Below are 26,578 nucleotides of genomic sequence, written 5' to 3' on the forward strand. Positions count from 1 at the left end.
GGCCCAGTATAAGGAGGTTGTAGGATAGCCCATACGGTGCCTGTGCGCAACATGACATGCGAGCAATCCACCAATGTTTTGTGCAAGACGGCCGGGTGTTCACCATGAGGGGACGCCGGTGGCCCTCTCATCCTTGCCACGTGGTCACGAATGCGCTGTACCAACAGTGGTAGCTCCATTTGTGGTTGTAGTGGTGCCATTGTGAGATAGTCTGCTGGAATTCTCAATGGTTCTCTGTAAACCATCCCTGCCACTGATGCACCTATATCCACCTTATACACAGTCTGTAAACCTAGACGTACTAGTGGTACCGCCTCTGTCCAACACTCTCAGTGACACATGGGGCCACCTTCAGTGTTCTGTGCCACCTTTCCACCATCCCGTTGCTTACTGGGTGATTAATGGTTGTGTGGTGACATTGGAGTCCACACAGTCGACGGTGGAATCCACACAGTCGACCCTGATCTGTTGTAATATGTAGGGGGCATCCGAAACATGTTAACCAATATTCAACAAATGCCTTTGCTATTGTCTCAGCTGCTACATCTGTCGCTGGTACAGCCTCTGCCCATCTTGTGCATCTGTCTAATGGCGTGAACAAGTATTTATAGCCCTCTGAGGGTGGAAGTGGTCCAACTATGTCAAGGTGAACGTGACCAAACCTTGTCGGCGAGCCTGCAAAATTTCTCACCTCTGCATGAACATGTCGTCCTACTTTACAAAGATGGCGCTGAAGACGCAAGCGACTCTAATTCCTGGCATCCTTTTGAATCGATGGATACACAAACCACTCAGTTAGCAACTGGATAGTGGCGTTTGCACCTGGGTTGCTAAGTTGTGGACACTGTCAAAAGACACTTTGCAGAAGTGCTGCACAATGTAGGGCCGTGGCCTCTGTTGTGATACGTCACACCACATTTTTATCTTGTTTCCTGGCACTTCTGTTTGTTCCACCCACAGACCTGTATGCCGATCTGTTAGTAAGTCTTGTAACTCTTGATCTCTCTCTTGTGCTGTGGCGAAGTTGTCGTAATTTAAGATGCTGACTGAGCGGCATACTCGAGAAAAATAATTGGCAGCTATGTTCTCTGCACCTCTAATATGCGGTATGTCCATAGTGAATTGGCTGACGAACTCTATGTGTCGGAACTGTCGTGGTGAAAGTTTGCCGCTGATGTAGAATACTGACACGATAGATTTATGATCTGTGAAAATTGTCACTGATCGCGCTTCAATGCAAGGGCGAAAATGTCTCACACTGTCATATATCGCCACTAACTCCGTATCATAAGCACTCCATTTTGTCTGTCTGTGCTGTAGCTTCTCTGAAAAAAAAAAAAGAAAAACTCAAAGGCTGCCAATATCCATTCACTTCTTGGTGTAGTGCTGCTCCACTTGCGACCTGGCTGGCGACGACCACAGTATTCAATGATGCACCTGGGACAGGGTGGGCAAGCAACACTATATCTTCAAGTCTGGTTTGTAATTGGCTGAAAGTGTTACTCATTTCTGGTGTGCACTGTAAAAGTCATTTGCCCATGGCATTCTTACCAGCTAGCGCGTCCGTTAGTGGTACTTGGGTGGCAGCCGTTACCGGCAAATGACGGCAGTAAAAATTTGCCATGCCTAAAAATCGTCTTGCTTATAGTCAGTTAACTTTGGTAGATTACGCAATGTGGCAATCTTTTCAGGCAAAGCTCGGATCCTATCGACCGAGGCTTTGTGGCCTAGGAAAGTTACCTCGCTTTTACGGGTAATTGACTTGTCTTCATTTAGTACCATTCCATAGTTACACAACCTCTGTTGCACTACATGTATGTGTTTGTCATGAACTTTTACATCATCTGAATATATTAATATGTCTGAATATGCGGAGCAAAATAGCAAGCCCTGTAACACTTCGTTAATGAATATCTGCCAGGTTTGGGCTGTATTTTTAAGACCAAATGGCATAAACAAAATCACAAATAAGCCGAAACGTGTAATAACTGCTGTCTTTGCAACATCGGTATGTGCCAATGGGATCAGATTGCTAACTTCCAGACAATTCAACACTGTGAAAACTTTTGGACCGGACAGAGAATGGGTAAGTTCTTGGATATTAAGTACCAGGTACTTATCTGGGACTGTTCTTGTGTTCAGCCTACGGTAATCGCCATAGGGGTGCCATGTGCCGTCCTTTTTGGGCAATAGGTGTAATGGGGATCACTATGGGCTATCTGACCTTCATATAACACCAGCATGGAACATATCCTCAAATATCGCCACAGTCTCAGCCAATCGTTCTGGAGCTATTCCAACGACGAGCTGTGAAACTGGTGGACCTGGTGTCGTGCGTATATAATACACTGTATTATGCTTAACACTGCTTAGCTGCACGGACGTATGCGGGATCTAATGTTTACATGCACCATTAATTACTCCTATTACATTGTCGACAGAACCTCTCTGAATTGCCTTTACCTTTTCACATTTGTCCCGCTTCTAAGGCAGGCATTTGTCAAGTCTACAGCCAGTATAAAGTGCGACTGAAAATCAGCACCTAACATGGTTGTGTAATGTCTGCCACCACGAAACGCCAATTGTATTGAGTAGGAAAACCAATGTCTAACTGCTACGGTCGCAGGTTCGAATTCTGCTTCGGGCATGGGTGTGTGTGATGTCCTTAGGTTAGTTAGGTTTAAGTAGTTCTAAGTTCTAGGGGACTTATGACCTAAGATGTTGAGTCCCATAGTGCTCAGAGCCATTTGAACCAATGTCTATCGTCATATCTTTGCTCCCATACGTTTTGATGCTGGCGTTGTTCACGGCTAACAACTGTAAGGGGCCCTGCATTGTCTCTTAACTCTGCCTGTAAACGGAAGGGTGCTGACTTCCGAACCAGTGTCTATTAAAAATCTTAAGCCTAAAATCTTATCAATCGCGTGCAACGAACGCGATTTCATGCCGCGACTCGTCGGAAAAGTAGCAAGCGTCCCATCATGGGCCTTTTACCTCTGACGTGTGCCCATCTGCGCGTTGCTGCAATATCACTCTTCTTACGTCAGCGGCGCCGTTTGTGAATGCCGCAGCCCGTGGCGCCTAATTCGGACTGCCCTTGCCATTTGGGTACTCATATGGTTTCGTGCACTTTGTAGCACTGGCGCCGAAACGTCTGTGGTATCAGCAGATATCATCGGCAGTAGTTTGACCTCGAGTTGTGTCTAATGTCTGTAGGTTGGATGAACGACACGACTGCGTCCTTTTATTGGAGTCCGTCCGTAACTCCAAGTTCTGTCACTGCGTAATAATTTTTCTCATTGTGATCCGTAGCTCTCAGTCTTCCCCAGCGATGTCCGGCGATCGAGGACAAGATGCGGTGGCACAGTATCGGCTCCTCTAAAAACTGCAATGCGTGTTTGTCACTTTCTGTTGTGACGCTCGTATTTGTCGCTGCTACGCATTTCACAGTGGTTGACTCCAATGTGGCATATGTTTTATCAGCTACTTGCAGGAATTTATACAACGGTTGTCTGTCATGCACTATTATTGTCAATTGTACTTGAAACGGAAGCCGTTGTCGCCAGATACATAGCAGCAACTCATTAGATATTACGCTACAGTCCACTATCACTCCCAAATGCCTCCAAAATTCGGACGGCTTTCTATCCTCACATTTCTCCTGGTAAAACACTTTTGAAATCCTTTGCTCAGGTAACTTCGTGCAGCGAGTGATATGCTTGTTTTTGGGGTGGGTGTAGAATCACATCGGAAGCTATTGTCGTAGCTCTCTGGTCCAAATTGCTAATTGCCAGCGTAAATCGTTCACGGACTCCTGTGATCCGTTGTGCGAAAATGTTTTCCAAGATCGCAAACCGTATGTCCGGTTGTGCGGACGTAAATGGAGGTACCCACAATTGTAGGCGCGGCGCATTTTGCACGAACGAATCGACACGCGGAAAATTTTCGGTGCGGGTGTGCGCTCGCGGCGTTTATGAACGTCGACTGTTCTAAAACTTCGGTATCTTGTTGCAGCTGCAGGATCTCGTCACCAATGATTTGTTAACAATTATTTGCGCCTTCCATGTTTAACGGATGTAATCCGAAAAAAATGTTATTGCAATTTAAACTGTTCTTGTTTTCGGGGTCACCAGTTATGTATGTCAGAAATCAAACCCACATATACTTACAATGAGAGACATTTGTTTTATTGGATTACAATCTGAATTACAGCTCTAAACAAAAAACAAAGAATAAACGTCAAACCATCGGAATAAGCTACTCTTCCAAGGAATAAACAATGCACTTCACTGGTCTGTCTCTTGTTCCCACAACATGGCTTGTGAGAATGAGTCTCAGTCATGAATATTTCCCTGTACTTTTGAGGCCAATTCACTCTGGCCGTCTCGGTACCGTCACGTCAACAGACCGTCACGTCAGACCGTGTTTACATTGTCCGTCACGTCACTGCACGTCAAGTCAATTCAGGTCACTTGATCTCAACTCGCATGGCTGTCCTCAACTGTTTTTCGTTGCAATTGCGATCTTCGCAAGATGATTTTCAACCGTTTTTACCCGCGAATTGTAGCTTGCAGGGATAGCTTGTATATTAGAGAAGGAAGACAGAAGTGCAAAACAATGCAGAAAAGAGTGTGGGTCTGGAAATGTCATTGTGTGATACAAAAGCAGAATTTCGTACACTGTACATGGAGCTCGAGGAATATGCATTTTATAAGTATTTTAGAAAATGGAAGCACCAGTTTTTTCATTTGTTGCATCACATTTCACCCAGATTTACCAAAAGGAACACAGTGTTGCAAGCTGACATCGAATTCATGTCTCCCTCAATATCTCTCCCTTCAGGATTTATGGGTTTTCTCTCTCTCTCCTCCTGAACAGGCCATGAAGGCCCAACGGAACCGACTGGCCGCCGTGTCATCCTCAACCCACAGGCGTCACTGGATGCGGATATGGAGGGGCATGTGGTCAGCACACCGCTCTCCCAGCCGTACATTAGTTTCCGAGACAGGAGCCACTACTTCTCAATCAAATAACTCCTCAGTTTACCTCACAAGGGCTGAGTGCACCCCGCTTGCCAACAGCGCTTGGCCGACCGGATGGTCACCCATCCAAGTGCTATCCCAGCCTGACAGTGCATAACTTCGGTGATCTGACGGGAACCGATGTTACCACTGCAGCAAGGTCATTGGCTATGGGTTTTCTTTCCATCTTATATTTGGCTTTTAATAGTTCAAGTGCCTTATTTGTATGTGGGTGAGTGGCGGGAGGGGGGGAGTGAAACCACATAAATATTGACCAATAATGCTTGCAGAATTGTTTCACACACAATTCAGACAGCTACTTAAAAATAAATAAGTCCACCATTAACATATATTTAGACAAAGAACTCTAACACATTAGTTGATGTATACATTTTGCCAGTGTTTCAGTGTCTGAAGTTTTCTGTCCATTTCTTTATGAAACATTACAAATGCCTGACAACATACAAATAAATTCCACTCACTAATCAATTTGATTCCAAAAAAATGGTTCAAGTGCCTCTGAGCACTATGGGACTTAACTTCTGAGGTCATCAGTCCCCTAGAACTTAAAACTACTTAAACCTAACTAACCTAAGGTCATCACACACAACCATGCCTGAGGCAGGACCGCAGCGATCGCGCGGTTCTGGACTGTAGCGCCTAGAACCGCTCGGCTACCCCGGCCGGCAATCTGATTCCACCCATAGTACTTTTTTTCACTTTAAGTTGCAGCCATATTGCAAGCCATTTCATTGTATAATATTAAATATGGTACTGGTAAGCATAAAAATCCGCTTTATAAATGCGGTAGATGGCAAGTAATTTAGTACGCTGCTGATGTCATACAATTCAGACTGCTGCCTCACTGCTGCAATTAATCTTTCGTATTTTTCATAAAATTACAAATTTTAACAAAAGAAATAACGAAACAGAACAATTCAAAGCAAATAACAAAAACAAATAACAACAGACAATTGATAGCAACCATGAAAACCACGACAAAATGAAATATGGAGATGTGTGCATCATTGTGAATCGAGATGAAATGAGCTTGGGACTCATGTGATCAACTAAGGATGGATGATGTCAGCCATCAAAACTTTCTGCCCGAGTAACCTTGACAGCGCTGTGACAGGATGGTCATTATGGATGCCATCATTTGAACGCACTGAATGTTTTGATGGGATGGGGCGTGACGTGGCGTGATGGCCATTGTATATGGGCCTTTACGTAGAATCAGCATATCGTAGACACCCTACTGTCAGTGTGAAGAAGAAACAATTGGTGATATAAATCACATGTTATTTGAGTGTAAACGCTGAGAGAAAGGCAAAGTCAACTTTTTAAAGGTGCTCTTAAGACTTGGTCACTGCCAACCACTTTGCATGATCCCAATTATCAGGGACACAACCAGGAGGACCTACGATGCTGTATCCAGATTAATAGCTAAAAAAGACATAAAAATTTAAATAGAAATGTGACAGTTGAACTTAACTAAAGAAATGTATTAACAACTAAGTGGGTAGCTGTCAACTGTGTCTTTGTAATTTGAGTACGACAATCTCGATATGAAGACATACGTGCATGAAGGAGAACAAATGTTACCTTGCTATGACTGAGCGAGGTGGCGCAGTAGTTAGCACACTGGACTCACATTCGGGAAGAAGACGGTTCGAACCCGCATCCGGCTATCGTGATTTAGGTTTTCCGTAATTTCTCTAAATCGCTTCAGGCAAATGTCAGGATGGTCCCTCTGAAAGGGCACAGCCGACTTCCATCCCCATCCTTCCCCAATCCAATGAGACTGATGGCCTCGCTGTTTGGTCCCCTCCCCCAAATCAACCAACCAACCAACCTTGCTGTGTGTGTATGTGTATCAATACACTTAAATTGCTGTGGCTACAAAGTTTTTAGTCTAGAAGCCAATAAAATCAAATCACAGTAGTAAAAAATTATTATCTTTGGATTTGTCGTAAGTTCACTGTGCAGACATTTATTTAAGGAACTCGGGATATTCACAGTACCTTCGCAATACATATATTTACTTATGAAATTTGTCATTAATAACCTATCCGAATTCAAAAATAACAGCGAAGTGCATAGCTACAACACTAGAAGAAAGGATGATCTTCACTATTCTGGATTAAATCTCACTTTGGCACACAAAGGGGTGAATGGAATTATGCTGCCACAAAAATCTTTGGTCATTTGCCAAATAGTATGAAAACTCTGACACATAGCCAACCAACATTGAAAAGCAAATTAAAGGAATTTCTGAATGACAACTACGCCTACTCAATAGGTGAATCCTTAGATATGAAGTAGTAACTGTGAAAAAATAAATAAAATTAAAAAAGGAATAAAATTAATTATTTTGTGAAAGAAAACTTATGTTAAAGTGACACGTTCCACATAATTACGAAATGTCGTATTCATGATCTATGAAACAATGGTTGACGTAATTATGTAACGTATGTATGTAACTTCGCTGACCGCTGTGATTAGAGAATGGCGCTCAGGGTGAATGTTTTTCTGTTTCAGCAGACGAACGCTTTTGTTGTAGCAACTGGCTTACGGATCAACAGTACGTTATAATTGAGCAGCTTATCGCATTATTTTTTTATGAAAATAATATACCAGGCATAGGATGTAATACGACTTTCGAAACGGAATAAAAATGTGTGATGTAATTGCCAGTAAATCAATGAGCAAGAATATGTAATTTTGCAAAACCAGTTTGCCCCATATAATAAGTAATGTGCAAATACCGTTCGAACTCGTAGGGAAGTTGCCTATGGAAAACTTTTTTGATAACCAATGTAAATGCTTTGCACATCACATCCCGCACAAGTATTGGTTACCTCACTTATTTGAATGTACTACAACCAATTAGAACTCATTACGCACATTGAGTTAACAGTTAAAAGTTTACAGTACGTCAGCTACCATCTCGCAAATCTTTACTGTCTGGGCTACAGATAACTCAATTATGTGATAGCACTCTACCCAGGCTTAGCATTCTGGAATTTGATGCTGCTGAAAAAAGACTGTGCTTTAACTGACAAAGAGAGGATCGCCCCACAACAAGATTAAGTCGTTGCGGAACTTAAATTGCAAATTAATTCACAATATTTTGGAGAATAATTATATGAAATGAAATGTGGTCCTACGTAATTGAGGTTGGGATGTTTTCATTCTTGGATCTCGTGGGTCAATACGACAGGGTAATTACACAGCACAGTATACATAGAACAGCACACTAGTTGTTGGCACTGGTGCTTATGCGTGATGGATAAAGTTAATTGGCAGTAAGCAGGCTATCCCGGACAATGTATACACAGCACACAAATGGATAGCATTGGTTTGTCTTCAGTTGCTCACAGAAAGAATTCTGTGTCTTGACAATATACTATCACTTCGTTTCCAGAGTCTCATAAAACTCCTATGTAATGATTTATAAAGGCATCACGATTCCCACAGTACTGTGTCAAAAACACTACTGCGCTACACCCTTACTGTTTCGTGTATTAGTGAATGTGGGAAGATCATAGAGCAGAATATACATATTGTCATAGTATTCCTAATTCTGTAATGAGTATCTCATACAATGTTTATACATCACAAAAAAACTATGTATAGACACAAAATGTGCAGAGTACGTTCGTACTGTGAGAGTTAACTGGTATTTCAAATGGCTGTCACCAAATAAAATATATATTGTAAAATGGATTTCATATAAATTAAGCAAACATTTTTCATTATGAGAATATATTTCTAATGGAATACAAGTTATCATGTATTAAATAATGTCTTATTTTAAATTACACATGTTTCCATATTTCAGCTCAAGTGAAACATAGCGTTAATGCAAACAATTCTGTAAATGATTTTTCCATTAACTAACAAATAAGTTAAAGTTGCTAGCATAATTGGATTATTTCTTGCATACAGTAGTCACTTCAAGTTAAGGTCTTTAGTTTCTTCAGAATTTCTCACTGTAACTAGAACTGTGACTTATTCCAGATGTTTTATTAAGTCATATTCTGCTCTAGACATCTAAATTAAAGTTGTTGTAGTGCACAATCATATGTAATAATTTAAGGGAAAATATGATTATTGAAGTTTTACTGTATCCTTTCAGGTATTCTGCAGAGAAGTGCATCGACAAAACCTGAGAAGGAGCCAGCATGTTCAAAGACAGAGAGAATGGCAAAGAAGCTGAGGGAGAAAACTCCAATAGGTATTCTATCTGTACATGTCAGCCCATTAAAACTGTAGTTTCTGTGAAAGCAGTGAAATTTTGTTGAAACTGTGTGGATATCAGCAGAGCAACCATATATTTCTTTGCATGTACAGTACATTGATCAAAACAAATAGGAAATAAAAATATGGTTTCAACCCACACTGATAACATAAATAGGATGTTATACCTACATATTCAACACTATAATTTATCAGATTCTGTGTTATGGTGATCCTTTGGTAAGATGCATTCTGACATCACAGAATGTGATACAGATACTGCTGATGTCTTCCACACCCCATCAAAACAAATGGTAAACTGTAGAGCAACTGATCATTTTGCTTTGGTAAGGTACAGTTACTGTAACACCATCATATGGAGCTAAAGTACTCATACTTAACAGAGTTTTCCAAATCTGTATTCATTTCAGTGACACACATTCCCTTAGTAATTAACTTGTGCCAGCAACTGTATATAAAAGGGTTAGTTCTCTTGCATAATCAGTACTGACTCTGCGTTTGGTCCAGTTGCCTCATCTTTGCGTAGCATTTGAACTTGATATGCCCTGCCCTGTGCATTCCTGTGACAGTCTAAGAAATAGGGACTATTGCTTGAAATTCTTTTATCAGTATTGTAAGTCAGCTATCAGTATGTCAGCCTGTATCTTCTGTCTATGATTGTGTTATCTGTAGGGTAAACAAATTGATAAGCAGATTATTTTGGTCTGAAACTTGATGTAATTTCTTGAAAATTTTACTGTCAAATTTACAGAGCTCTTCTCTTGAAACTACCTTTTGAAATAGGTATGTGCCTTAGTTGGCAGCATAAAGGGATTGTTGCTTCAAAGTAATTTATTTGTAAACAAAATCAACTACATAGACTGAAGACCAAGATGACCAATCAAATACAATGAGAGAACACAGACTGAAGACGTCCAATTGTTTCAATGAACAAGAAGAGAGCATGACGTGATCTTTTTATTTGAGAAGCAACTTAAATGACTACCATCTGCATAGATTTTTGCCCCACTGTAAGAATTTTATACATTCCTTCTGAAAGATAAGGAAAAAGAGACTGATACAGGAAGCTTGTTGTCCTCACCTTGGCCAGTGTAATATTACACCTTATGCTTGTCTTGAGTCTGTTAAACTTTTACTGTCAGTGAGGCAATGACTTTGGCGTTGCTCTTTCTGACTTATTAACAACTTGCTATTATTATTATTATTATTATTATTATTAGTTTTGTTGTTAAATCATACCAGCTGTCAGTTTCTTCTCTATTGTATGAGGCTTATATGAAATTTCAGTTACTAAATTTTCATCCTGTGTACTGAATATGTGTTGCTGACAACATAAATACTTAACAGATTAATTCTTGTTGCACTTAAGGAACAAACATACTTTTCCATGTACAATAACTTTCGTACTAAATAAATATTTGTGGTAATAGCGTTAGTAGTGAAGTATCAGTGTTAATAGCAATAGCTACACTTTTTGTAGAGTAAAATTTTGAAATTGCTGTTAGTGCATAAAATCATTTTACTGTAGTAGCATAACTTAGGTAATGTAGGTATATCAATTTTTTGACAACTGTAATTTTTTTACCATGAGTGAGAGGTGTGGGCTTTGTCATAGGTTTTGTGGGTTGTGGTACAAAATTTGTGGAAAATATTTTCATTGGGAGGATTGCTGTGGGGAAGCCAGTGGGCATTCTATGGATGTCCTCTCCCAGAGCTACAGGATTTGAAGCAGAAATAAGTTAAGAGAGGATCAGAAGTGTAAAGTCTGTGCCCTTCAGTTGCAGTTAGAAAACACAAGAGAGGAACTAAATATGATGATGAGAGAGAAGGGAGCTGGAGAATGGGAAATAGCAAGTGGTAAAAAGGGAGCTAGGAAAAATGTATATCAGACAGTTTCACTGGGTGTACCACCAATAGATTTGGCCAACTGAGAGTTTAGAGGAGAGAAGCACTTGTAGCTATAGGTGTAGGAAAGATGCAGCAGGCCTCAACAGTTATGAAACCTAAGATAGATGTAACTTCAAATAAAAAGAAGGTGGTGGTGCTGTTAGATAGTTGTCATGGCAGCGGTCTAAGCCAACAGTTGCAGAAAGTGTTGAGGAGTGAGTACCACGTCATCAGCATTGCAAAGCTTAGTGCAGGGTTGTTTCAGGTGACTGATAACATAGGGAAGTTTTGTAGGAATGTTACAAAGGAGGATCAGATACTTATTTTGGGTTGAGCTGGGGATAATCTGGATAGGAACAGGCAATATGACATGGGTGATGACCGGGAAAATATAGCTATTCAAACTGGTGGCACAAATGTGCACCTCGTGCAGCTGTTGCAGTTCTACGATTTTCTACATCTACATCTATACTCTGCAAACCACCGTGAAGTGCCTGGTGGAGGATATGTCCTGTTGTACCAGTTATTAGAGTTTCTTCCCATTAGATTAGATTTACTTTCATTCCAATTGATCTGTAGTGAGGAGGTCCTCCAGGATGTAGAACATGTCGGAAAAACAGTAATACATGACAAATATTTACAACTGAAACAAATAAACTAATGTACCTTCCACAGGTCCCAGGTGGAATGATTGCGATTTTTTTAATGAACACTATATGAAAGCACCATTTTACAAACACTAATGCACTGAATTTAAAATAAAAAAGTTTTATTTATTTATAAGATAATAAACATGTTAATAGAACTACTATAATACTTATTTATAATGAACACATTACTGCACTGACATGATGCTGAAGTTAGATTGCAATTACACACACACACACACACACACACACACACACACACACACACACACACTCTTATTTGCAGCGAACACATTACTGCACTGAAATTGTGCAGAATTTATCAGTTGGTTCTAATGAGAAATTCATTAATGGAGTTGAAGGAGTTGGCCACCAATAAATCCTTTAGGCATCTTTTAAAATGAATTTCATTGGTTGTTAAGCTTTTTATGGCTGCTGGCAGCCATGGAAGAGGTGTGGGCCAGATTTTGCAGGAAAAATTAGGTGACAGGTACCAGGTCACAAACTTTTTCAAGCCAAGTGCATGTCTTAACAAGGTGGTAGAGGATATAGGTTCCTTGTGCAAGGGTTTCACAAAGCAGGATCATGTGATGATGGTGGGTGGAGTGGGAAACAGTATTGATAGGGATCAGGGCTACAGTATTGAGTGTGACCTGGTTAAAATAGCCTCTACAATGATCCATACCAATGTTGTGCTGGTGCCTGCTTTCGTGCGGCATGATCAGCTCCAGTTGAACCGCTCTGTCAGGAGGGTAAATATAGAGTTGGATCAGTTGCGTAGGGTGGCCACTCTGTCAGACATGGAGTGGTTCCTGTCGAGGCTATTGATAGGGGGGATTTCACAAGGCATGGTGTACACCTCAATAGGAAATGGAAGGGTAAACTGGCAGGGTTGTTAGTGAAATCCATAAGGGGGAGCACTAGTACCCATGGATACACCTCTTTTTTGGACTAATATCAGTGTCCAATGAGAAGTTCAGGCAGGCAGGTGCTAAACAGGTCCAAAACTCACAAAATTCTCACAACAGGAAAGTAAATAATAATGTTATCATATTTAACCATAATATTGGTGGATTAAAGGAAAAAGTAGCTGAAACTTCCTGGCAGATTAAAACTGTGTGCCCGACCGAGACTCGAACACGGGACCTTTGCCTTCGCGGGCAAGTGCTCTACCAACTGAGCTACCAAAGCACGACTCACACCCCGTCCTCACAGCTTTACTACTGCCATTACCTCGTCTCCTACCTTCCAAACTTTACAGAAGCTCTCCTGCGAGCCTAGCAGAACTAGCACTCCTGAAAGAAAGACTATTGCGTAGACATGGCTTGCCACAGCCTGGGGTATGTTTCCAGAATGAGATTTTCATTCTGCAGTGGAGTGTGCACTGATATAAAACTTCCTGGCAGATTAAAACTGTGTGCCGGACTGAGACTCGAACTCGGGACCTTTGCCTTTCGCGGGCAAGTGCTCTACCAACTGAGGTACCCTAGCACGACTCACGCCCTGCCCTCACAGGTTTACTACTGCCTGTACCTCGTCTCCTACCTTCCAAACTTGACAGAAGCTCTCCTGCGATCCTAGCAGAACTAGCACTCCTGAAAGAAAGGATATTGCGGAGACATGGCTTAGCCACAGCCTGGGGGATGTTTCCAGAATGAGATAGCTAGTTCTGCTAGGCTCGCAGGAGAGCTTCTGTTAAGTTTGGAAGGTAAGAGACGAGGTACAGGCAGTAGTAAACCTGTGAGGACAGGGCGTGAGTCGTGCTTGTGTAGCTCAGTTGGTAGAGCACTTGCCCGCGAAAGGCAAAGGTTCCGAGATCGTGTCTTGCTCCGGCACACAGTTTTAATCTGCCAGGAAGTTTCATATCAGCGCACACTCCGCTGCAGAGTGAAAATCTCATTCTGGAAACATCCCCCAGGCTGTGGCTATGCCATGTCTCCGCAATATCCTTTCTTTCAGGAGTGCTAGTTCTTCTAGGCTCGCAGGAGAGCTTCTGTAAAGTTTGGAAGGTAGGAGACGAGGTACTGGCAGTAGTAAAGCTGTGAGGACGGGGTGTGAGTTGTGCTTGGGTAGCTCAGTTGGTAGAGCACTTGCCCGCAAAAGGCAAGGTCCCGAGTTCGAGTCTCGGTCCGGCACACAGTTTTAATCTGCCAAGAAGTTTTATATCAGCGCACACTCCGCTGCAGAGTGAAAATCTCATTCTGGAAAAAAGTAGATTCTCACAAAATTAAAAGTCAAAAATAATGTTACCATTTTTCACCAAAATATTCCGGAATTGAAGAATGAAGTAGATGAACTCCTGGTTTGTTTAGATGACACTGAATCCGATAATGTAATAGATATACTTTGCCTGTCTGAGCATCACATTGTGTCTGATATGGAAAAGATAAATATCAGTGGTTATAAACTAGCTGCACATAAGAGTAGGGAGAATAAGGTGAGAGGAGGAGCTGCCATATATGTCAAAAGTTCTCACTGTGTAAAAAGCTTAGATACAAAAAAGTTTTGTCTAGAGCAACATGTAGAAGCATGTGTCTGTCAACTTAAACTGAAGGAGGGCTCTTTTATAATTGTAACAGTATATAGGTCCCCTTCAGGAAACTTTCATTTATTCCTGGAAAACGTGGATGCCTTGTTGTGCTATCTGTCAGATAGGGGAAAGCAAATTATTATTTGTGGGGACTTCAGTGTTGATTCACTGAAAGTGTGTAATAGGAAGAATGACTTGGAAGTCTTCCTCAATTCTTTCAATTTGACATCTGTCATTAATTTTCGTACTCTGGTAGTAAAGGACAGCAGCAAGTTGATAGATAACACTTTTATAGACCAAGATAAGTTTAAAAACATAAATTATTGTCGTGTTGAGAATGGCCTTTCTGATCATGGTGCTCAGCTAGTTACAGTATATGACATAGCTCCATTCAGTAATTCAAAACTACCCCTGTGCGTTCAATTAATGACTCAACAATTAGAACTTTCAGAGAAAATCTTAAACAGTTAGACTGGGATGAGGTGTACAGGGAACCCGATGCTAATTTAAAATATAACTTATTTCATGATACACTTGTAAGAGCATTTGAAAACTGTTTCCCCAAGAAGTAGTTAAATCTAATTATAAGAAACCACACAAAAAAACCTTAGCTTACTAAAGGAATAAAAATATCTTGTAACCACAAAAGGGAACTGTATCTAACAACAAGAAAGGGTAATGACCCAGAAACAGCCAAATATTATAACTACTGTGCTCCATTAAGAAAGGTTATGAAAAAGTCCAGAAGCATGTGCATCATGTCTGAGATTAATACCTCTGATAACAAAATCAAAACAATTTGGAATATTATTACAAGGGAGACAGGGCAGCCAAGAGTACAGGATGACGGCCTTACCATCAAAGCGAATGGAAACTTGACAAACAAGAAGCCGGAAGTTGAAAACATTTTGAATAATCATTTTTTAAATGTTGTAAAGAAAATAGGATCTAAATGTTCATTAGAAGAAGCAAGGCAGTTAATGGAAGAGGCCTTACCCACACCAATTGATACAATTGAAATTCCACCCACCTCTCCTTCTGAAATTACGAAGATAATAAACTCTCTCAAGAATAACAGCTCACATGGTATTGATGGCATTTTCAGCAGGATAATAAAAACTTGTTCCCAAGAGATAAGTGGTATTCTTAGCCACATATGTAATGGCTCTCTGAAGCAGGGTAATTCCTCAGATAGACTGAAGTATGCCATTGTTAAACCACTGCATAAAAAAGGGGATACGTCTGATGTCAACAACTACTGCCCAATCTCTCTTCTGACTGCCTTATCCAAAATCCTTGAAAAAGTAATGTATTGTAGAGTAGCTTCACACCTTTGTAATAATAAAGTTTTAACAAAATATCAGTTTGGTTTTCAGAAATATTTTTCAATGGAAAATGCTATATATACTTTCACTAATAAAATATTAAATGCTCTGCGTAACCGGAAGTCACCTGTTGTGATTTTTTGTGATCTCTCAAAGGCTTTTGATTGTGTAAATCATGGTATACTTCTAGATAAGCTCAAGTACTGTGGTATGAATGGGACAGCGCTCAAATGGTTTAAATCCTACTTAACTGGAAGAGTGCAGAAAGTTGAAATAAGCAGTTCACATAATATGCAAAAAACTGGTGATTTCTCAAACTGGGGGACAATCAAGAATGGGGAACCGCAAGGTTTGGTCTTGGGTCCTCAGCTGTTCCTAATATATATTAATGACTTGCCATTCCATATTCACGGAGATGCAAAGCTGGTACTTTTTGCCGATGATACAAGTATAGCTATCACACCCAACAGACAAGAATTAACTGGTGAAATTGTAAACGATGTTTTTCAGAAAATCATTAAGAGGTTCTCTGCAAATAGGCCCTCATTAAACTTTTACAAAACATAGTACATACAGTTCCAACAGTAAATGGATTGGCACCAGTAATAAATACAGACTTCGATCAGAAATCGGTAGCTAAGGTAGAATATTCAAAATTTGTAGCTGTATGCATTCATGAGGGGTTGAACTGGAAAAAACACACTGAGGATCTGCTGAAACGTTTGAGTTCAACTACTTATGCTTTTAGGGTCATTGCAAATTTTGGTGATATACGTCTCAGTAAATTAGCTTACCGAGCCTATTTTCATTCTCTGCTTTCGTATGGCATCATATTCTGGGGTAACTCATCATTGAGTAAAAGAGTGTTCATCGCACAAAAGCGTGTAATCAGAATAATTGCTGGAGCTCATCCAAGATCATCCTGCAGACACTTATTTAAAGAGCTAGAGATCTTCACTGTAGCCTCACAATATATGTATTCATTTATGAAATTTGTTGTTAACAATCCGAGTGAATTCAAAAATAATAGCAGTGTACATGGCTACAACACTAGGATAAAGGATGATCTTCACTACTCAAGGTTAAATCCAACTTTGGCTCAGAAGGGGGTAAATTATGCTGCCACTAAAGTCTTTGGTCACTTACCTAATAGCAAAGTCTGCAGATAGCCATATAGCATTTAAAAGAATTTCTTAATGGTAACTCCTTCTACTCATTAGATGAATTTTTGGATGTAATATTTTGTGTAATTTAATATCTTGTATAGACACCTTTCATTAACCTGACACATTCCACATCATTACGAAGTGTTTTATTCATGGAACAAGTACTAATCTAATCTAATCTAAATTGAAAATGTGTGTTCCTGAATAATGCACATCTTTTTGTACAAGAGTAAGTGACTTTAAATCCTTGTGAAGATCATTCTTATTTCTAGTGTTGATTCTATGAATTGAGCTGTTGGTTTGAAAAAGTGATGTATTTTTAATGACAAATTTCATTAAAGAATAAATATATTGGGAAGCAGTAGTTTGTATCCCTAGTTCCCTAAAGAGGCTTCTGCAGGACGTTCTTCAGTTCACACCACATATAACTCTTACTGCACGTTTTTGTGCCCGGAAAACTTTAGCTTGGCTTGATGAATTACCCCAAAAAATGCAGTTCTGTGGTGTGCTGCTCCCAGTTGAATTTATTATCAAGCTGTAATCCCAAGAATTTAACACTCTCCACTTCTTCTATCTGCTTGTCATCGTATGTTAGGTATATACTCGTGGGACACCCCTTACAAGTTCTGAACTGCATGTAGTGCGTTTTTTCAAAGTTTAATGACAAAGAATGGGCAAGGAACCAGTGATTAATGTCCACAAATATTTTATTAGCTGATCTTTCTAAGACTACACGTCATTTGCTATTTATTGCAATGTTTGTATCATCGGCAAACATTCCTGTATGAAGGATGGGAAGAATGGTTGTTTGGATGCGTGATACATAGGGGGTTGTAGTGATACATTGGGCATTGTAGTATATTCCTAGAGTCATCATTTTAAGTTCTTCAAACTTTTTTAGTAGACTTTCTCAGTGCAGTTTATGTCTATCTTCAAGAATCTACCAAGCTTCTTCAGCATCTTTGTGACACTCTCCAACAGTCCAGACAAACCTGTGACCATTCGTGCTGCCCTTCTCTGTACACATTCAATATCCCCTGTTAGTTCATCTGGTGCAGCTCCAGCACACTTGCGTGGTGTTCTAGAATGGGTCACACAAGTGATTCATAAGCTGTCTCCTTTGTAGGATGATTACGTTTCCCCAGTATTCTACAAATAAACCATCATCATCATAATACTATTGTTACTCGCATTAACGTGAAACTTGGAAGGGCACTGATAACCAAAGAAATGGCTCATACTACAGGGGTGCCAATTGAGTCTATTAATAGATTGGTCTTTACCGGATGAAGTCTGTGTCTTAATAGGTGTAGGAAAGGGAGGTTGGCAAAGCTTATAGGTGACAGTTTAGTGGGGAGTGGTGGGATCACACATGGAAAAAATCCTGTATTAATTAGTTTTAGAGCTGCAGCTCTTTTAGACTGAAGTCAGCTGATAGGTATCCCCGATCAAGGGCAGTTTCTTTAACAAAGGAACCACCTTCGAGGAAGGTCAGGCATCTGAGTAATGGAGAGTAATGGAGCAGTTAGCACATTGCATCAAATTATAAGAGGAATTAGAGATAAAGCTACTGAACTGCTTATTCATGTTAACTTTCACATAATTGTTATATCCTAGCACCACTTTAAAAATGTGACAATTTAGAGGCTTTTCTTTTTCTGCTTGCTGACGACACTAGCTTGGTAGTGCAGGGTGTTGAGTGCAACAAAACATAAGTAGTTTATCACATCCTGCAGTTCAAGACATAATTTCATGGCTTGTAGAAAATAAATTGATGCTAAGTCACAGTAATACTTTGTTTTTACAGTTTCTAACACATTGTTCTACTAAAATTGACATTTTGATCACACAGAAAGGGCATATGACTAGTCCCTGTGTCTCAACGATTCAAATTTCTAAGCATTCAAACAATGGAAAATTCAAGATTGAATGTAACAATGTTATGAGAAGGATATTTGCTACTCAGCATACAGCAGAACTCACACACACATGACCATAGTCTGTGGCAGCTGAAGCCAGACTGCGAGCAGCAGCGTATGATGGGAAAGGCAAGCAGGTGGTGGGGGTAAGGAAGAGGCTGGGCTGGGGAGGGGGAGGGATAGCAGGTTAGGAGTAGGAGACGAAAGTGCTGCTTGTGTGAGCGCACAGAATCCTAAACTCCACATCTGATTCATATTCATTGGTGACACCTTCGTGATCTGGATTGACGGTGAGGACACTCTATCCACATTCTTCTAGAACTTCAACTCCTCCTCCCCCATTCACTTCACCTGGTCCTACTGAACCCAATAAGCCTCCATCCTCGATGTTGACCTCCACCTCAAAGATAGCTACATTAGTACCTCTGTACATATCAAACCCACCAACCACCATCAATATGTCCACTTCGACAGCTGCCACCCGCTCCATACAAAGAAACCTAACCATACAGCCTAGCCACCTGTGGCTGTCACATCTTACCGAGGGTCTCACTGAGGCCTTCACAGACTGCAATTACCTTCCCAACCTTGTACAAAAACAGATCTCCTGTACTTTATCTTTCCAGTCACCCACCACCTCCCAAAGTCCCACTGTCCGGCCACAGAGAAGCATTCCCCTCATGACTCAGTACCGCCCAGAACTGGAGCAACTGAGTTACATTCTCCGCCAGGCTTTCGACTACTCTCATTGCACCCTAAAGTGAAAAATGCTCTACCCTCTATCCTTCCCACCCCTCACACATTGAGGTTCCGCCACCCACAGAACCCACACAATATCCTCGCCCATCCCTACACAATCCCTGCTCCCAAACCCTTGCCTCATTTCCTATATCTCTGTTATAGAGCTAGATACAAGACCTGCCCCATACATCCTCCCACCACCATCTACTCCATTCTGGTCACAAACACCACCTATTCCATCAAAGGCAGAGCTACATGTGAAATCAGTCGTGATCTAAAAGCTGAGCAGCAACCTCTGTGCTTCATTCTACATGGGCATGACAACCAAATGTCTGGCCGCATGAGTGGTCACTAACAAACTGTGGAGTGGTCACTAACAAACTGTGGCCAAAAAACAGCCTCACATCTTGTGCCATCTGGATCCTTCCCACCAACACCAGCTTTTCTGAACTGTTCAGGTGGGAACTCTTCCTGCAATATATCCTACGTTCCCATAACGCTTCTGGCCTCAACTTTCGTTAATCATTGTCTTTACCCATCTATCCCGTGCCCTGTTCCCAATCCAACACTACACAGCCCTCCATTCCACCAGCATACTCACAGTGTTTTTACTTCTCTCCTTTTCCACCCCCCCCCCCCCCCTGCCATCTGTATAAACTCCTGACTGGACCTAGCTGCCCTACCATCTCTCCACATTGTCCTTACATGCTCCCACAAGCAGCACTTTCCATCTCCTATCCCTACCATACTGTCTCTCCCCCTCCCAGGTCTGGCCTCCCCCTTACACCCACCACCTGATTCCCTCTTGCATCATGCGCTGCTGCTTGCTGTTTGGCTTCAGCTGCGAGAAACTGTGTGTGTGTGTGTGTGTGTGTGTGTGTGTGTGTGTGTGTGTGTGTGTGTGTGTGTGTGTGTGTGTGTGGTGCCTAATTTTGAAGAAGACCTCATTGGCCGAAAGCTCACTTTCTGGCAGTCTTTTTGTTGTGCCTATCTGTGACTCAGCGTCTCCGCTATATGGTGAGTAGCAGCTATTCTTTTCATAATATTTCTAAGTGTTCAGATAGATAGAAACAGTAATGAAAATCCTGTGTTCAGGGCATTGGTCAAATACTGAGTGTTGCTATATTTACCATTAGAACAGTATAACAAAGTGTAATTTTGCCTCAGAAATGGGCAGTTCAAGCAGTATGCAGTATAAGTTCTCTAACTTCATGTTGAGCCATGATCAGGAGTCTGATGATTCTGTCACTGGCCTTTCAATATTTTTTTTCTTTACTGTAGTTTGTTGTTAGCAATATAAGCTTGTTCCAAGAATTAGTAGCTTTTGCTCAATTAATACTAGGCAGAAATCCAATGTGCATTTGGATTGCACTCTTGACGCGTGCAGAAAGGTGTGCAGTATTCTGCTGCATCCGTTTTCAGTAGGCTGTCACATGAATAAAAAAAATCATAGCAGCAATCCTTGCACATTCGAGTCTTAACTATAGAATTTCCCCACGGATCACTCGCATCTACACTATTGAGGAGTTCCTGGAAAAATTAAGCAAATTCCAGAGTTACATTGTTAATTATGGTAATACTACTCACAGCTTGTCATGTACATTGGAATTGCCTATATTGTATGTTATTTATATCAATTTTATATATTGACTTGTTCCATGACCCTGGGGATTTGCTTCTCAGTATGGTATTATGAAATTAGACGTGTAAAATAAAAAAATATCTTACAGCTTCACTAACCTTTGGTGGTACAGAAGTTGTATGGTCATCTTACCTACCTTTCCACTAACTGAATTAAAAATTGTGACTCTTTTGTTGTCAGCAGATTTGCGCTAAATTGCAATAATTTATAAGATACATTGCATTGCCCACTTATCAGTTGAGGCAGTGCAGTGATGAGTACATATTCAGGATGACTGGGATTCAGTTCCCCATCTCACCATCCAAATTTAGGCTTTCCTAGCTTTCCCAAAATTGTTTTATAGTCAGACGTTGAGGCGTTTCCTTTGAGGTGCTTCCATGTCCAGTTCCTTCCTCAATTTAAACTTGTGCTTCATCTTTAACACATTCTAGACTGACCACAGTGGCTGCTGCAGTCCGCCAGATGCTGTAAACTTTTTCAGCTTTTTTGTATGACTCGTGTTTATAAGATGAGGGATTCAAGCAGATTACCACACGTTTCAGAAATATTGTCATTGATTCCAAACCATTACCATCAGTTTCAGAACCAGATTCTTCACTGGGCACAGAATTTCTTCATCAGTCAAACTCTCCCCCATTTTATGACAAAATTTTGCAATCAAGACAACTACAGAAGCTCACTGCAACAGCAGATGTGTGTGATTATGATGCCTGCAGTATGTTTTTTCAAGTCACATAGCACTTTGTCGAAGTATGAACATCCATTTAGTGGCTCTCCAGAGTACTAAAAGAACGAACTAGTGACTTCAGTTCATTACTGCTCAGAATAATGCATCATAAAGTAATAATCAGGAAAGCCTCATTTGGAAATTCTTCAAGTGCCAACTGTTACGGAAACCACAATGTGCTCATAGTTTCTACGGGCAGCAACCAGAATGGGTTAAGGACTTCATCATTCACAGTATGTCAGTACCTCTTGTCCCTTAGCTTCCTTCCACAACTCTCTTTTCCTCTCTCTCTACTTAGCTCACTTACTATTGTGGAAGTTGCAATCAGATGGAAAATTACTACAAATCCATATTTTTTATTCTGAGTATTCAGGATTCTGTAAATACAGGGCGATTAAAAAAGAATACCACAACTTTGAAAAGAAGAAAAGGTGATCTATGCTCTTTCTGTCTTCAATTGAAGGAAGCTTTTAAGTTTCATTTGGTTGCCCATTTTTATTCACTAAGAGCACTGTTGGTCAAGTAACCTTAATTTCTGTTGCCAGTGCAAAGATGGTGACTGCTCAACATAAAGCTTTTTTTGCTGTCAAGAATGGAAAAAGAGAGTCGGCTACAGTTGTTCAGTGTGCACTTTGAACCAAGTATGGTGTTTGGCCTCCTGAAAGGTGGTGTATCATGCATGGGTACAAACAGTTCACAAAAAAAGAGTGTTTGTGCAAAGAGAAAAGATCCGGACGACCGCGCACGAGTGAAGAAAATGTTGGCCTGATTCAGGAAGCATTTGCTCCCAGGCAGGAAAATTGAACCACCAAGCCAGCAGAGCTGCAAATTTCACAACTAACCATTTGGAGAGTCCTAAGTAAAAGGTTAGTAAAGAAACCTTATCGTCTACAATTGGTTGAAGCCCTTTCTGAAGCTGATAAGGTGAAAAGAATGAAATTCTGCAAGTTTGTCCTTGAACAAATGGAAACAGATGACCAGTTCATTTTAAAGATAGTTTTTAGTGATGAAGCAACATTTCACATAAAAGGAAAAGACAGGTGACACAGTGTCCATATGTAGAGCACCGAGAATCTGTGAGAAAAAATTCAGCATGAACGTGATTCACCTAAGGTGAACATTTTTTGTTCTATTTAAGCCAACAAAGTTTTTGGCCCTTTTTTTCTTCGAAGGTGCAATTGTACCTGGGCACACCTGTCTTGAAATGTTGCAGAATTGGGTGTTCCCTCAACTCGAAGAAGCAGCAGCACATCAATTCATATTCCAGCAGGATGGGACACAACCTCATTGGCACTTATCCATCCATGCCTATTTGAATGAAAGGTGCCCACAGCAGTGGATCAGCTGCCAGGCGGCTCATCACTGTTCATCACTGGCCTCCAAGAAGCCCTGACCTCAGTCCCTGTGATTTTTGTCTGTGGGAGAATGTTAAAGGTATGATGTCTCGACCACCTCTACCAGCTAAAATTGAGGAGCTAAAAGAAAGGAACAACTGAAGCTATCCAAACTGTTACACCAGAGATGCTACAGAGACTGTGGAACAAGTTCGAGTATCGAGGTTGATGTCACTTGAGTGTGTGGAGGGAGTCATAGTGAACATTTATGAACTTGTTTTCTACTGAAAAAACTTTTAAGTACTCTTCACATTGATTAATTAACCAAGATTCCATCATGTTTCCTTGATCAAATACAGATTTTCAAGGTTGTGGTATTGCTTCTAAATTACCCTGTATTATAAACACTGTGTACCATTATGATTTGGTTCCAACTTTGGCATTAGTCACCAATGTTACAAATTTGTAAAAGCAATCTCTCCCTTTTCCACAGGTTTCTTGTAGGCACTCACTTTCATATGATGTGAGTACAATAATAGCTTCAATATAGACTCGGAAACACCTCACTGGAAATTTTTCCAACAAGTTTAGGCATGGCTTCAGTTGTGCAAAATCAGTGCCTCTGCCTTTCTGATAAGGGCACATCACACAAATACAACTCATTATTAAGATACATACATATAGTTATATGCACTGATATTGCACAATTGAAGGTGTGCCTAATCTTGTTGGAAAAGTTGCCAGTGAGGTGTTTCCGAGTCTATACTGAAGCTATTATTGTATTCACATCGTATGAAAGTGAGTGCCTACAAGAATCCTGTGGAAAATGGAGAGATTGCTTTTATAAATTTGTAACATTGGTGACTAATGCCAAAGTTGGAAACAAGGAAGGTGATTCAGTTATTGGCAAATGTGGAACAGATGGAAGAAATGACAGAGATGAGAGACTAGTTCAATTTGCAGAACATATGTAAACACCTACAGGCTGTTCAGAAAGTCTCTCTACAGTGCCGTATGATTGTTAGCTGTGCGTGCTGCATGCCGCAGTGAACATACCGAAATGAAAGTCGGTGAAATACAAGTTATTAATTTATTGAATATTCATTTTTACTTACAAATTTTCACATTAAATGTGGAAAGTGTCACCCCTGTTGTTTAATACACAATTCAGTTCGTCTAATCATGTTTCCAAACACAAGCTGTAACATTTCTTTTGGACGGTTTTTATAGACAGTTGCTTTCGCTGCACCCCAGAAGAAAAAGTCAGGTGGTGTTAGGTCGGGCAATCATGGAGGCCAAAGTCCGTGTGAAATTATGTGATCACCAAAAACATCAGCAAGCAGTGACATTGAAACACAAGCTGTGTACACGGTTGCACCATCTTGTTGTAAATTATTTCACATAACACAAGTTCTCCTATGAATGGGTACAGAATATCACTGCAGTATCATTGTGCATTTATTGTTTCATTAAAAAATATGGGACCCACAATCCGACGTCTAGAAATTGCAATCCAAACTCCTATTTTCACAGAATGAAGTAGTTCCTCATGAATACACAATGGATTTGCAGTACTCCACATACGAGAATTTTGTGAGTTCATTTACCCGGATATGAAAAACGTTTCATTAAGAATATCCCTTCCACTTCATTCAGCAAAATTTTTGAACCATTGACAATAATGCAGTCTCTTGCCATGATCAGTATTCAGTATTTTTCAGTTCTCACACAACTGTCACTTTGTATGGGAAAAGTTTTAATTTTTTCCTAACAGCTGTGTGGGCCATTCCGACACTACATCGATTTCGTGGGCGAGTTTCTTACTAACTTTTTCGTACTCGTGGACATTTTATCGGAAATATCGAGTAGTTTATCCCCAGACAAAATGCTAGGATGACCACTTCTCAGTGCATCTGTCACTGAACCTGTGCTTCGAAATTTGTTAATCAGATCTCACACAGTATCGCAGTGTGGGAGTGTTGTCTCCGGGAAAACTGAATTAAATGTTTGCCAAGCTGAAACTATGTATTTACCGCCAGCTTTGAACACTTGTTCGACTAAAAACACACATTCTTCAATGGTTAGCATTTTAACAGTGACAAAATCAAAACAAACGAACAAAGGAACTAAACTTAAACATTCACATCAACATGTAACAACACACACCAGCGATACTACTGATGCAGGGAAGTAACCCAGGCAGGCAACCAGTTATATGGCACGTGTGGCTAACAATCATATGGCACTGCGGAGAGACTTTTTGAACACCCCGTATTATGAATACATTCTTCAAGAAGCACCCTAGTCGCAAATGGACTGGGGATCCTAACTTTAAAGTGAAAAATGAAATAGACTTTATTCTTACCAACAGGCCTCAATACATTAAAGATGTCTCTGTGCTGAATGGGTTCAATACAAATAGTGAAAAGGAGTAATAAGAGCAATATTTGAACTGAATATAGAAGATGAAAGATTGAAAGAAATTAAAGGAAAATGAAGATTTTAAAATTTCAAAAACCTTGAAGATGGAAAGTGGAATTTCAAGAAACAATTAAGAGAAAATTAAAAGAATGTGAAGCAGAAGCAGTAACAAAGATACTAATCACAACATCTGAAGAAGTGGGTGGCTTGTGCAAATCTCAAGACCGACCAAAGAATCTGACAGATAAAGTGATAAGTTTGATGGACAAGAGAACAAAAATGCGGTTCTCAGAAGAAAAAAAAAGAAAAAGAAAAAAACAACATGAAAGATGACACCAAGAAGTGTGAAGCAGATGCGCTAAAGGCCAATCTTTTAAATAAATTTAGTTTAAATATGACTAAGCAGAAGCTTACGATTTGAAAGAATCAGCTAATAGCATTAGACACAGATCAGGGTCAAATTACAAATAAGAAAGAAATACTTGAATATATTGAGAATTTTTCTAGTAACCTGTACAGTAAAGTCAGTGATGATACTTTAATCCTAGATGAATTGACTGTCTTTGTTCCCCAAATACCGGAAATATTCCCCACAGACATAAAACATGCTATAGACAAGATCAAAAAAGGAACTGCTCCAGGTAGTGATGACCTATCAGTCAATATTTTAAAGCTGATGGATGGCAGATCTATAAAGGAAGTAGCTAAAAAAAATTTAAGTTGTTTGCACAATCGAAAATTACCAAGAGACTGGAATACAGCCGTAATAATCCTAATACATAAGAAAGGTAGTACTAAAGATATACAAAGCTGTCACCCTACCAGCCTGTCCATACTGTACAAAGTTTTTACTAGAATTTTGACTATTAGATTGAGCACTGCACTTGATGTGGCCAAACCCATTGAGCAACCTGGTTCCAATCAGGGTTTAATAACAGTTGATCATATCCTGACT

The 26,578-nt window shown here is 40.3% G+C and overlaps 1 protein-coding gene and 1 pseudogene across 1 annotated transcript in view; one reads left to right on the forward strand and one right to left on the reverse strand.

Moving 5' to 3' along the window:
• Positions 1-5,072: 5,072 nt before the first annotated feature.
• On the reverse strand, positions 5,073-5,190 carry LOC126095866 (5S ribosomal RNA; annotated as a pseudogene).
• A 2,269-nt stretch (positions 5,191-7,459) lies between these two features.
• The window catches only part of LOC126095114 (succinate dehydrogenase assembly factor 4, mitochondrial-like), a 30,727-nt gene continuing 11,608 nt past the window's right edge, over positions 7,460-26,578 (forward strand). Inside the window, exons 1-2 of the mRNA XM_049909823.1 lie at positions 7,460-7,605; positions 9,163-9,261. Coding sequence (XP_049765780.1) covers positions 7,530-7,605; positions 9,163-9,261 — 175 coding nt within the window. The 5' untranslated portion in view covers positions 7,460-7,529. The remainder of the gene's footprint in view (positions 7,606-9,162; positions 9,262-26,578) is intronic.

This window comes from Schistocerca cancellata, chromosome 8, assembly GCF_023864275.1.
Source record: "Schistocerca cancellata isolate TAMUIC-IGC-003103 chromosome 8, iqSchCanc2.1, whole genome shotgun sequence".
Classification (NCBI taxonomy): domain Eukaryota; kingdom Metazoa; phylum Arthropoda; class Insecta; order Orthoptera; family Acrididae; genus Schistocerca; species Schistocerca cancellata.